Source organism: Chionomys nivalis, chromosome 10 (assembly GCF_950005125.1).
Source record: "Chionomys nivalis chromosome 10, mChiNiv1.1, whole genome shotgun sequence".
Classification (NCBI taxonomy): domain Eukaryota; kingdom Metazoa; phylum Chordata; class Mammalia; order Rodentia; family Cricetidae; genus Chionomys; species Chionomys nivalis.
In genome coordinates, this window is record NC_080095.1 from 13,275,702 (window position 1) to 13,290,107 (window position 14,406).

General features: G+C 38.7%; 1 gene segment (V, D, J or C); it reads left to right on the plus strand.

The window, feature by feature from the left end:
- The first annotated feature begins 4,687 nt into the window (after positions 1-4,687).
- LOC130882917 (Ig heavy chain V region PJ14-like) lies at positions 4,688-5,236 on the plus strand. The segment is given in 2 exon segments: positions 4,688-4,733; positions 4,818-5,236. Coding segments are annotated over 2 exon segments (465 nt in total).
- The last annotated feature ends 9,170 nt before the right edge of the window (positions 5,237-14,406 follow it).

Here is a 14,406-nt window from a genome sequence, read left to right on the forward strand (position 1 = left end):
CGGGATTCTTAGTGAAGCCTGAAAAGCTCCTGAGACTCTGTGGATGCACTTTCAGTAACTATAACATGAACTGGGTCTGCCCAGCATGAGGGAAGGGGCTGGGGTGGTTTTCATGCATTACGGGTGGTAGTAGTTCCAACTACTATGCTGATGCCATGAATATCTGATTCACCAGCTCTAGAGACAGGGACAAGAACACTCTGTGCCTGGAAATAGGCAGTCTGAGGTCTGAGGACACAGCCATGTATTACCGTGCAAAGCACACAGTTAGTGAATACTATTGTGAGATCAAATGCAAAAGTCCCTGCAGGTACCTAAGGATCAGCAGGAGGCGCTAAGAACACACAGAGCTCTGGGTCACAGAAGAGCCTGTTGACAGAGGCAAAAAAGGACCAGACACTTCTTTGTCTGTGCTGATTCTCCAAATCACACTCAGGATTCGCTCTACAGATTTGGTGTGTAGAAATTCTTGAAGTCTCCAAGTGTTTATTTAAATTTTTGGTTTTCAGTTTGATAAGTGTTTTCGTATTTGTTTTATTCATTTTTACTTTATAAAATTGTATTTATATATGTAATCATTTGTTATACTGTTTTTCTTCCTCTCCCTCTCCCTCTAAAGCCGCCCATGTTTATATGTGTATTTCTGTACGTTTTGATATGTGATTCATTCATCTGTCAATCTGCACCTTATTTTAAAGACAATCTGTATCACTTAGCCTTGTTGCCAGAGGCTGTTTGTTCATTTCCCAGTCTCCCAGACTCCAAAAATAATTACACAGAAACTATATTCTTTAAATCACTGGTTGGCCAGTCACTTAAGCATGTTGACAGTTTCCTCTTTTATCTTTGCTTAACCTATTTCTATTTACTGTATATTTTACCATGATGCTCATGCCCTCTGGCAAAATTCTGGCTTGTGGCTCACATCTTTCTCCTCTGGCAGCTACGTGGAGTCTCACTGACTCTGTCTACTTCGCTACATATATATCTCTTCCAGCCTTGCTATATTCTGTTAAGCCATTGGCTAAAAGCACCTCATTTATTAATCATCAAAAGCAACACATAGACAGAGGTACTTCCTGCATCATGGCCTGGATATCACAAATGACTAGACTAGTTTTAGTGAGTTCCAGTGATTATGTTGTCTCCACATCCCATGAATGGAAAAACTTCTTGGCTGACACACAGCTCTTTTTGTAGCCTTGAAGACTTGAGCTTGTAATTAAGATCCCAGTTGAAGATTCTGCTTCAACAAGAACCTGAACTGCAGATCTCTTTCCATTGCCCCATTTAAGTTGCTTTTTAAAGTTAGGGTATATTCAGACATGAACAAAATGAAAACTGTCATAAAGGGTGGAACTGATTCTGCCATGACCAGCATCAGATCTGAAAGAAACTGGAGTTTGTAAATCCTAGACTCAGGGCAGTTCAAAACCACATGTGATCCAGAGGACCCTGTGATCTCTGTTTGTCTCCATGTTCACTACACCAACCACACAGAATCACATATGCATAACTCAAATTAATGTATTTGCCTGGTGGTGATGGCTCACATCTTTAATTGCTGCACTCAAGAGGCAGAGGCAGGCAGATCCTTTGAATTCAAGGCCAGCCTGGTCTGCAGAGCCAGTTCCAGGACAGCTAGAGAAATGCTGTCTTGAAAAAAAAATGTATTTATTAAAAAAAAATACTCATCTAGTGTTGGGAGTTAATTTGATGGAAGAGTTCTTGTATAGTGTAAATACTGTTTTGATTCAGAAAGAAACATTTCAAGTATTAATTGGTCATTTTGATTAATAAATGCTATGTTTAAATAATCACTACTCCCTGTTAAAGTTTAAGAATTTTTTTCTCATGAAAGTACTGTCTCATTTTTCTTCTCAAGAACAACTCATTTCAATCACTTCTCTGAGATTTCAGTCCACAGGACAACACATAGCTCAGAAATCACAGGGTAATCCAGAGTGGATGCAGGAGAGAGAGCGTACTGGGATGTATCAATATTATCAAGCTATATAATGAATGAACATGATATTTTAGGTAGAATGAATGAATTCATTAACATGTTGGCATCCATATATCTGGTTCCTCTAGTATATAGGTCTTTGCGTAGGTTTGTCTATGTTTTTTTGTCTGTTTGTCTGTATCCATGTCTGGGAGGTTATGTGTTTGCTTAAGAGAGGCTTATTTTCTCATACTATGTTAATATTTTGCATTACAGTGTTTACCACACCATCCTCTGACCACGGGGCCAAGGTAAGGTGTCATGTACCCTGGGAGACTTGGGGGATTGACTTCAAAGTTGGGACCTCCCTTCCCATTACAAAGGCTCTAAACACAACCCAGATACATTTTTTGCCTAAGATCCAAAGTGAAAATCAGAACATCAGTGAGTGAGAGCACAACTCAGTAGCCCCTGCCTTCCTTAGTTCAGTGTGTTGCAGACAATGTGTTTTACATGTGCACAGTACATTGTTATTTTTTACCATTTCATTCAAGTATGTGGTGTTGAATATAAATAGGGAGATTCCTGCATGTTCTATGAATCTTTACAGTACATGATGATTTCATTATTTAATGTACTACAGATTGTGGATGGGAGCCACAAGCTGGGAAGGAAGTTTCTTTCCCCTGGCCTCGTTTTATTTCTTTGGTTTTATTTGTTCTTCCTACTCTACATTCTGGACATTGATGCTCAAAAATGACTGAATAAACCCTTAAGAATAAGGATACACCTCTCAAATAGAAGATAATAATGAATAATGTGTGACTTTACCATGAAAGAATTCCCTTTGCAAATGCTGTTTTCCCAGTGACTTCCTTCTTGAGAGTCTCATGGAAAAAGAGAAACCCAAAGAGTAAGAGAGTATGGAATATGAATACAAAGTCTCTATGGGAGTTTGAATGGAATTGTCCCACATAGTCTCAAGGAGAGTAACACTTTTAAGATGTGTTGCATTGCTGGAATGTGCATGGCCTGGTTGGAGGAAATGTGTCACTGGGGAGGGTAGGCTTTGAGGCTTTCTATACTCAGGGTGCTTCCTAGTCTGTCAGCTGAGTTCTTGTTCCTTGCAAGTTGTTGGACTCTCAGCTATTCCTCCAGCACCATGACTTCCTATATGCTGCCATTCTTCCTGCCAGGATGAGAATGGTCTGAACTTCTGGAGCTGCAGGCAAGGGCCCTAAATTATACAGTTTCCTTATAACAGTTAGAGTCATGGTGTCTTTTCACAGAAATAGAAACCTAACTTAGACAACATCTCTGAAGTAACTAAGGACAAAAATATTTGAATAACTGAATTTATACCTAGTTCCCCAATATAGTATAAGAAATGTGTATTTATTTCTGAGATACTCCTTTCCAGATTATTGTAAACACAATGAAAATACCAAACCAACCTAAGAAGAAACATACTAAGCATCATGTCTGAAAAAAATCTTTTTATAATCCTGAAGCATTAAAAGATGCAGGGAACATTTAACTCATACTGTACATGATGATCAATGTTTTCACAGGTTGGCTGTCTCCCTAAAGTGAAGAGCAGTTTTATCACAGCAACTCACAGTATAAAGTGAAAAGACTATGCATGAAGAAATAATGGACACAAATTGTGACGTCTCTAATGCCATGTTAGACAGACATTTCCTGATCTTAAATGAACAGTTTAGTTCCACCTCTGTACTTCTCTTCCCTGGTAATTTGCACTAACAAGACACAGGAAACAAACAAACACTAGAAACTCTTGTTATCTATACTTTAACTATCATTAAAGTCACAGGGTTTCCCATGTCCATATCTGCCTTCCAGTCCACTTCTTGTCTTCACTTAATGTTCTCTGTCTTGTTATTACTTCAGTGAAGATAACCCTCAAATCTGGCTGTATGCTTTTTCTTTTTCTGAAGTGTTATAAGTAGCTGAGCTTCCCATAACTTACCAAAGCAACAATCATATTTAGAAACCTGTGATTGGCTTGCAGAGGAGAGTGACAAATATAGATATAAAAGTACATGGATAGACTGACATAAATCAATAGGAATGAAAACTAGTGTCCACGTAGGATGTTCCTAAGTGAGAAGGTGAAATATGAGCCAAATAAGATGGGACCCAAATCAGTCCCAGAGATTTTCTTGCAGATAAACATGGGAAATCACATGTATGAAATGTGTGTGAGCTGCTTCCTCAAAAGTTATTTCCTGAGAAGCTATAAGAATGAGACAGCTCCACAAACACCAAGACAAAGAATTTTAAGTAGTTCCTTAAACAGAATCTGATCACCAAAAGTACCAACACCACTTAAATTTTCTACTGGAAGTTAAAGAGATACATAAATCCATTGAGAACTTGGTATCTTCCTCTACCTGAACTGAATGAATTTGGACCAAGTTAATGTAAACACTTCCATGCTTTGCTTATAAGGCTTGTACTGTATGATTAAATATTTCCTGTTTTTCTGGGATTGGAAATCCAAACAGAATTACAGAAATGTTCCTTAGATTCAATATTGAGTTCCTCTAAGATGCACAAAGCTATCTCAGTTTCCTGGAGGAGAAATTGGAAACATTGCCTGTGTTTCCTTTTATGTTCTCAGGAACCTCCCCAAATGCAAATCAGTCCTCAAGCTCAGGATGAAATCCAAGGCCAAGCTGAGAGGCCACATCTCCTTCTGACTAGAGCCTCCAACACAGCATGGCTGTCCTGGTTCTGTTCCTCTGCCTGGTGACATTTCCAAGCTGTAAGTGCCTCAGGGTTTCAGGAAAGAGACCCAGGTTTTTCATCTATGGGTTATATGACTGATGGTGATGTTGCTTCTGCCTAGGTGCCCTGTCCCAGATACAGCTGAAGGAGTCAGGACCTGGCCTAGTGCAGCCCTCACAGACCCTGTCGCTCACCTGCACTGTCTCTGGATTCTCATTAACGAGCAATTATGTACATTGGATCCGCCAACTTCCAGGAAAGGGTCTGGAGTGGATGGGAGTAATACGGAGTAGTGGAAGCACAGAGTATAATTCAGCTCTCCAGTCCCGAATCACCATCACCAGGGACACCTCCAAGAGCCAAGTTTTCTTAAAACTGAACAGTCTGCAAACTGAAGACACAGCCATGTATTACTGTGCCGGAGACACAGTGAGAGAACTCCAGTGTGAGCCTCTACAAAAACCTCCATGTGGAGAACCTCACGACCAGCAGGTGGCGATGGGAACCAACAGGGTCTCCCAAGAGCAGTATGTGGTTTAAAAAAAAAAAAAAAGAAAAAGAAAAAAAAAAAGAAAATTTAAATCTAGCCTTGTACCTGAACCAATACTCCTTGAATTTTTTCTTTTTTTCCTTCTGGATAGTTAGAGATAGGAGAAATATCACTTTACATGGTTCATTTTTTATGTTTCTAAAAGGGATTGCAATATTTGTGAGTATGTATATCGGGCAGAGAGACTGTCTGAAAATACTTACCTTCATATAATATCAGTGGAATAATTCATTGTCAATACTGAATAACTTTAATTCCCTGTCATTGCTGATATTTTGCAAAAGGTTAAATTTTCTAGCAAAATTTTGATTGTGTTAGCAAAGTATCCAACTGCAAGTACATATATGGAGATACCAACCATTTGGCACAGAGTTGTATGGCTGGCACTGTGACTCAGTAAGTAAAGGTGTTTGGCACCAAAGTACAACCACCTGGCTTAACACCTAGAGCCTATGATGGGAGGACAGAACAACTCCTACAAGCTGTGTTCTGACTGCAATTGCATGCCTCTACAATAATGAATAAAGAAGCAAATAAATATTTAAAATGTAATAGAACAGAATTCTGCTGTTCTGGAGTTCACTCTGTAGACAAGAGTGATCTTGAACTTACAGAGACCTCCCAGTCTCTGCCTCCTGAACTATTGGATTTAAAAGTGTGTGCCACCATGACCAGCTCAGAATTCTCTTAAGATGCCCAGGATGATTAAGTTGTAGCTCAGTAGCAAATATTTGCCTATGATCTACAAGGGCAGGGATTTAATGTCCAACGTTACGTTAAAGACCAAAGAGACATTATAAAGCATCAATTTCCAGCTAAAACAAGAAATGGAGATGAAAACAGAAGTACCAAAATAGAGATAAGATTCTATAGAGGATATGCAGAGAGGCAGATGTGGATAATTGGAAAGATACTAACCCAACAAACCAGACAGACAGCATGGAGAAAAAAACCTCCCAAGAGAGAGAAGAAATTTCGATTCTATTTAGCACGGCCAAGAAGGTGCTGGAACAGCGGGTCTGACAACTTCTGGAATGCCAGAAAGTGAAAAGAGCAGAGAGTTAAAGGACAAAATTTATTATCAGTTTCCAGAGAAGACTAAAGACAGGGTTAATATAGAGTTTTTCTCCTACGTAAGGGGCACAGGGCTACTAACCCTGATTTTACTACCAAATAGATCTAGCATGAGAGTGATAAAGCAGGCTTCACCCCAGAGACCCACTCTGGGAGCCTCTGATAGCGGCTGATAGCTGATAGCTCTTCAGAGTCGAGAATACTGGGTAGGAAGCAAATTATGGTGCTGTTTAGTCATATAAAAGCTACACAGGATCACCAAATTGTGCTAAATTCAACCAGTGTTGATTAGAACTACCTTAATTTAAAAAATGACTTTAGACATAATTTAGAAAAGTTCCTTTTGATCAAAAAAGGAAAACTACAAGCTATGTAACCTAATAAAATATTTAAACCATAAAAAAAAGAAATTCTAGACTATGCTGCATGAGAATATGTTTCAATATTAGAATCTGTGTTTTCATCTTCCAAACACAAATAATAATAAAAAAAAAATTTCTACAGGCAATTCTTCACTGTCATAGTCTAATACACTTTTTATTTTTTCAAATAATATAATAGCTTTTCCCACAAGCCCTGTAAGCCAACAATCTGCTTCCTGTTATTAGATAGAATGACATATAACTTTATATATTTTACATACACACATATATACACACATATTCACATATTTTAAATATGCAGATGTTTTTGATTTTTTTCTTTATTATTATTATTAAAATTTTTCACCTCCTACCCTCCTCCCATTTCTCCCCTCTTCTCCCACTCCCCCATCCCCTCCCTTTCCAGTCCAAAGAGCAGTCAGGATTCCCTTCCCTGTGGGAAGTCCAAGGTCCTCCCTCCTCCATCCAGGTCTAGGAAGGTGAGCATCCAAACAGACTAGGCTCCCACAAATCCCGTACATGCAGTATTGTCCTTGGCTATTCAGTCAGCCCTCATTGTCCGCCACATTCAGAGAGTCCGGTTTGATCACATGCTCCATCAGTTCCAGTTCAGCTGGCCTTGGTGAGCTCCCATTTTATCAGCCCCACCATCTCGGTGGGTGGGCGCACCCCTCGCGGTCCTGACTTCCTTGCTCATGTTCTCCCTCTCTCTGCTTCTCATTGGGACCTTGGTAGCTCATTCCAGTGTTCCAATGTGGGTCTCTGTCTCTATCTCCATCCACCACCAGATGTAGGTTCTATGGTAATATGCAAGATATTCATCAATATGGCTATAGTATAGGGCCATTTCAGGCTTCGTCTCCTCAGCTGCCAAGGAACAAGCTGGGGACATGTCCTTGGACACTGGCAACCCCTCTAGAGTCAAGCCTCTTGGCAACCCTAAAATGGCTCCCTTATTTGTAATAGCCAGAACCTGGAAACAACCTAGATGCCCCTCAATGGAAGAATGGATAAAGAAAGTGTGGAATATATACACATTAGTGTAGTACTCAGCAGTAAATAACAATGACATCTTGAATTTTGTATACAAATGGATGGAAATAGAAAATACTATCCTGAGTGAGGTAACCCAGGCCCAAAAAGATACATATGGTATGTACTCACTCATAAGTGGATTCTAGCCATAAATAAAGGACATTGAGCCTGTATTTCATGATCCTAGGGAAGCTAAATAAGAAAGTGAACCCTAAGAAAAATATATAGTTATCCTCCTGGATATTGGAAGTACACAAGATGGCCAGGCAAAAATTGGGAACTTGGGAGTGGAGGTGGGCTGGGGTAAGGGAAGATTGGGAGAGAAAAGTGAGAAGGGGATGATGTGGGAGGGTTGGGATGGAGGAAGGGTGGATATGGGGTCAGGGAAGTATATGCAGATATTTTAAAGGAGTCAGCAAATATGACACTTGTTGGATGTTAGGTTCAGTTATAAGCTAGAGAACATTAAAAGAGCTGTAATTTGTCCTCTTTGTTTTTGCACCTCAGATAGAGAAATCACAGCTTCCTTAAGTTAAAGTCATTTTCCCATAACATCCTGGAAACTGAAATACTCATAGTTTCCTTCTACTCCAAGAAGTTCCCATAAAAGGATAGAATTGAATATTGATTTAGACAGATCCCATTTGGTGCATTTGCATCTTGGTAAAAATTAATTTCCCATCAGACTTATAAGCAGTGGTTCCTCAGGCTAAATGAATAGTTATTTGGGGGGCAGGGGGTCTGTCTAACTTTAAAACTGACTTTCTCTGTATATGAGAACAGGATGTGTTCCATTAACTTTGCTCAACTTCCATATAACTTATTATTTGGGATAATCCTTCCCAACTAACTGATTAATCTTCTCACTCTACACTGTCCAAATCATGATCAGACTTCCCTAATTTTACTTTTCCTAAGATGAGCTTCTTAAGTTGCACAGGGTAAGTGGTCATCTTGTCCTCTTTATGCCTGTTTATTACTGATACAAGGTCCTACATGTTCATGCAGATTTGGTTTAATATTTTAATTGTTGAGAACTGAGCTGCAGCAAACATAAAAGGGATGATTGCCACTGCTTATCTGCACATTCGGGAAGAAGTTCAGAGGTTCAGAGAAAATACTGTTCTTACAGGAAAACAGTTTCAATTTCTGGCACCCACAATGTTTAAGTCATACCTACCTGTAAGTTTGGAGAACCCATGGTCTATATTTGTTCTTGTGCACACTACACTACTCACACTGAAACATGCGCACATAATTAAAAACAAAATATTTCATTTTCTCATCAACTGTTGAGAGTTAACCCAATGTGTGTGCTCCATAGTATATATGAAGATTTGATACATATAGAAAATTTCAAAAAGTATTCCTCATGTTTTTTAAATACCACTACTCCTTGTAAAAGTTTAGGACTTTTAACTCCTAACTTTTTTGTCTCATCCAAGAGATAAGTCTCATTTTTCTTCTCAAATATAACTCATTTCTATCTATCTGAAATTTGAGTCTAAGGATAGCACATAGCTCTATTGCCCTATTGAACAGGCATTTTCCTGCATGCCACCCTCTCCTTTGGTTCTTTCATCTTGGCCAATGTATGTGGGCAGAGTAGGTGCATAGCACAAGCATTTTCGATAAACATAAAAATAAAAATTGAAGTCAAAAGGATAAGTTGCCTATAACCTGTAATTCAAGACCCATTTACTAAAGGAGAGAAAGACATCATAGTGCTATGAGGATGGAGAGAAATGGGCCCTGTGCCTTGTAAAAGGGAACATGGTTCTGTTACATTACTGTAAAAGAATTTGGGCGAATGACAAAATTTTATATACAAGAACACATGCCCAAAATTCTCACTTATGTGAAGATCCAAAGAAAATCACATTTTCAATTAGAATCGATTATTGCATTTTGATGATTATTTCCATAACCTACTGTTAAACTGTCTCTCACTGATGGACTCTTCATAAGTGAAGCCTGAGGTGTCGAATCTCACACAGACACCAACAATTGTGATTTTAGTTACCACATTCTTATAATTTTCACTTAATTGTTTTCAGTATGGCAATTGTCCATAAGTAATAGTGGACACAGAAGTTACATTGGGTATATTTCTGTAAATTAATTTATTGAATTAATGTGGCCATATAATAAATTGTGCATTCAAAAATCAGCATCCTGCAAAGTTTTCAAATGAGTAAACACCTATGAAAATTTTATACTGAAAGACAGAAAAAGAAAAATATTCAGTTTTCTCTTGAAGCCCCTTTCATGATTGCCTCATATAATTATTTTACGGACCATGAGAAATTTTTATTTACAACAGTTATGCTCCCTTGATGAGTTTGCTGCATTGATCACTGGCCATTAGCTTTTGTTACACATGAACTGACATTGACTGTTTTTTTTTTTTTCTAATTAAAGCAGACTCTCCTAGTCACTGTATTTTCCATTCTAATGGATTATATTTTTCCAAGCTCTCATATTCATTCTGTGTCTTCAGGCATAAGGAATATCTCTTATACAATATCATTTATTTATTTATTTATTTATATTAAATATTTCCACCTCCTCCCCTTCTTACAATTCTTTTCCTTTCCCCCACCCCCCTCCCTCTCCCTCTCCAGTCCAAAGAACAATCAGGGTTCCCTGCCCTGTGGGAAGTCCAAGGTCCTCACCTCTCCATTGAGGTCTAGGAAGGGGAGCATGCAAACAGACTAGGCTCCCACAAATCTAGTACGTGAAGTAGAATCAAAATTCTGTGCTATTGTTAATGACTTCTCAGTCAGCCCTCATTGTCAGCCACATTTAGAGAGTCCAGTTTGATCACATGCTCCATCAGTCTCAGTCCAGCTGGCCTTGTTGAGCTCTCATTAGATCAGCCCCACTATCTCAGTGGGTGGGCGCACCCCTTGCAGTCCTGACTTCCTTGCTCATGTTCTCCCTCCTTCTGCTCTTCATCTGGACCTTGGGAGCTCAGTCTACTGCTCCAATGTGGGTCTCTGTCTCTATCTCCATCCATCGCCAGATGAAGGTTCTATGGTGATATGCAAGATATTCATCAGTGTGGCTAAAGGATAGGGTCAGTTCAGGCACCCTCTCCTCAGCTCCCCAAGGGAAAAGCTGGGGACATCTCCTTGGACACCTTGGAACCCATCTAGAGTCAAGTCTCTTGCCAACTCTAAAATGGCTCCCTTATTTAAGATATATACTTTCCTGCTCCCATATCCACTCTTCCTTCATCCCAAACATCCCATTTCCCCAAGCTCTCCCCATCCTCCCCTTCTCACTTCTCTTCTCCCCTTCCCCTTACCCCACCCCACCCACAGGCCCAAGCTCCCAATTTTTGCCTGGCAATCTTGTCTACTTCCAGTATCCAGGAAGATAACTATATGTTTTTCTTTGGGTTCACCTTCTTATTTAGCTTCTCTAGAATCATGAATTATAGGCTCAATGTCCTTTATTTATGGCTAGAATCCACTTACGATTGAGTACATACCATATTCATCTTTTTGGGTCTGGGTTACCTTACTCAGGATAGTGTTTTTTATTTCCATCAATTTGCTTGCAAAATTCAAGATGTCATTTTTTTTTACCTCTGAGTAGTATTCTAATGCATATATATTCCACACTTTCTTTATCCATTCTTCCATTGAAGGGCATCTAGGTTGTTTTCAGGTTCTGGCTATTACACATAATGCTGCTATGAACATAGTTGAACAAATGCTTTTGTAGTATGACAGGACATCTCTTGGGTATATTCCAAAGAGTGGTATTTCTGAATCCTGAGGTAGATTGATCCTGAATTTCCTGAGAACCTGCCACACTGATTTCCAAAATGGGTGCACAAGTTTGCTTTCCCACCATGAATGGATGAGTGTTTCCCTTATTCCACATCCTCTCCAGCAAAAGCTATCTTTGGTGTTTTTGATTTTAGCCATTCTGACAGGTGTAAGATGGTATCTCAAAGTTGTTTTGACTTGCATTTCCCTGATTGCTAAGGAGGTTGTACATGGCCTTAAGTGTCTTTTGGCCATTTGATCTTCTTTTGTTGAGAATTCTCTGATCAGTTAAGTGCCCCATTTTTTAATTGGGTTAATTAGAATTATAACATCTAGTTTCTTGAGTTCTTTATATATTTTGGAGATCAGACCTTTGTATCTTGAGGGGTTGGTGAAGATCTTCTCCCAGTCAGTGGGTTGCCTTTTTGTCTTAGTGACAGTGTCGTTTGCTTTACAGAAGCTTCTCAGTTTCAGGGGGTCCCATTTATTCAATGTTGTCCTTAATGTCTGTGCTACTGGTGATAAATGTAGGAAGTGGTCTACTGTGCCCATGTGTTGTAGACTACTTCCCACTTTCTCTTCTATCAGGTTCAGTGTGTTCAGATTAATATTGAGGTCTTTAATCCATTTGGACTTGAGTTTTGTGCATGGTGATAGATATGGATCTATTGTCATTCTTCTACAGGTTGACATCCAGTTATGCCAGCACTATTTGTTAAAGATGCTTTCTTTCTTCCATCGTATACTTTTAGCTCCTTTCTCAAAAATCAGGTGTTCATAGGTCTGTGGGTTAAGATCCAGGTCTTCTATTCGATTCCATTAGTCGACTTCTCTGTTTTTATGCCAATACCAAGCTGGGTTTTTTTTGTTTGTTTGTTTGTTTCATTTTGTTTTTTTTTTCTGTAGTTTTGTATTAGAATTTGAAGTCAGGGTTGGTAATGCCTCCAGAAGTTACTTTATTGTATAAGACTGTTTTGGCTATCCTGGGTTTTTGTTTTTCCACATAAAGTTGATTGTTGTTCTCTCAAGGTCTGTGAAGAATTTTGTGGGGATTTTAATGGGGATTGCATTGAATTTATAGATTGCCTTTGGTAGAATTGCCATTTAAACTACGTTGATTCTACCCATCCAAGAGCAGGGGAGATCCTGATTTTAGTGGAATGGCTTTGAGTTTCTCTCCATTTAATTTGGTTTTAGCTGTTGGCTTGCTATATATTGCTTTTATTATATTTAGGTATGATCCTTGTATCCCTAACCTCTCCAAAACCTTTATCATAAAGGGGTGTTGAAGTTTGTCAAATGCTTTTTCAGCATCTAATGAAATGATCTTATGTTTTTTTTTCTTTCAAAAAGATATTGGACCAATACCACTCATAACATGGATACAATATATTTTTGTACCCCATGATATTGATAACAAGCACGGAGCATGTATCTGTTAAATTTGTTTATTAATAAATTTATAACAAATTTAACAGATACATGGAATACAAAAATCATTCATGTTGCTATTGTCCACCTGTGAGAAAACCTCCAACTGCTCCATAAGCCTGGGCAACAGAGATAACATCTCTAAATCTCTTTGTTGCTACTTACCAATGAGAAATCCTCAAATTCCTACCTACTCCCACAACCTGGGGCACTCTGAAATGAAGCCCTAGGATTTGTCATAATGCACAGAAATACGTGTATTCACAATGAATTGTAGGATGTGGATGCCTGGTCTTATTTGCAGGCATTATCAGAGAAGGCCATGCTGGAAATATTGGGATGCTATTTGGTCAAGGTTAGGCACCAGTTCTTATGTTTTTCTGATTCTCAGACAGTTTAGAGACATTCCTGTTTATTGATATGAGACAAAATTATCCAGAAAATTTGAAATATAATGTTTGGATTCTCATTGCTAAAATATATTCTGTTTCTATTAAACATGCAAGATATATCATTTTGTGGTTATAAATTTCATAACTGGTATCCCCTCACTTTTCTCAACAAGGAAGCTTCTGCATATTTTAAGTTAAGATGATTTTAATGGTTCTTGATTTGTCATCTAAAATATATTTGAAACTGTTAATTTTTGCCATGTTCAGTTTAATTTTATCATCTTCTTTTCTTCCATGTATATAAAAATAAAAAGTTGTTCTTTTAACACCTTCACAGTGACTGCACCTGTAGCTGCTGCTGGTTCAGATAGTAATTTTGACTCCATGGTTACTAGGTAGCCCACGTCTCAGCCAATCAGATCCAAATCCGCCACTGTCAAAAATGTAGATAGTAACTAAATCTCTAATGATCTATTTACCAGTAAAGTCTCAGAAGCCAGAAGCTGAGCTGGCAACTAACTAGCCTGAGAGTTGAGGAGCTGCCATTTCCTCTTCATCATGGTCTCAGAATTGAGAGCATCCTACTACTCCATCAACTCAAAAATGATGGCCACAGTCAAAGTCACCTCTTCCATCTTCCTGTGCATCTCTGTATCTGTGAAAATATAATTCTGTTCTCAAATCCTGAGTTACCATCAGCAGGGCCACCTCAAAGAGACAAATTTTCTTAAAATGCAACACTCTGCAAACTGAGAACACAGACATGTATTACTGTGACTGACACACAGTGAGGAGAATCCAGTGTGAGTCTGCAAAAAGTCCAACTTCAGAGAAACTTGGAAACAGGAGGGGTTTCAAAGGACCAACATGAGTTCTAAGACCATTAGGGGTCACATTAGAAATATGGAAGTTATAGACTATGCTGCATGAACTCTTGCTTTAATTTTAAAATGTGAGGTTTCTTCTTCTAGTCAAAAAAGTCCAGTTGAGGTCCCTCTCAACTTTTGAAGCTCTTTTGATCTGTGAGTTCCCCTTTAATGAAGAACCCCTTATGATACCCTATTTA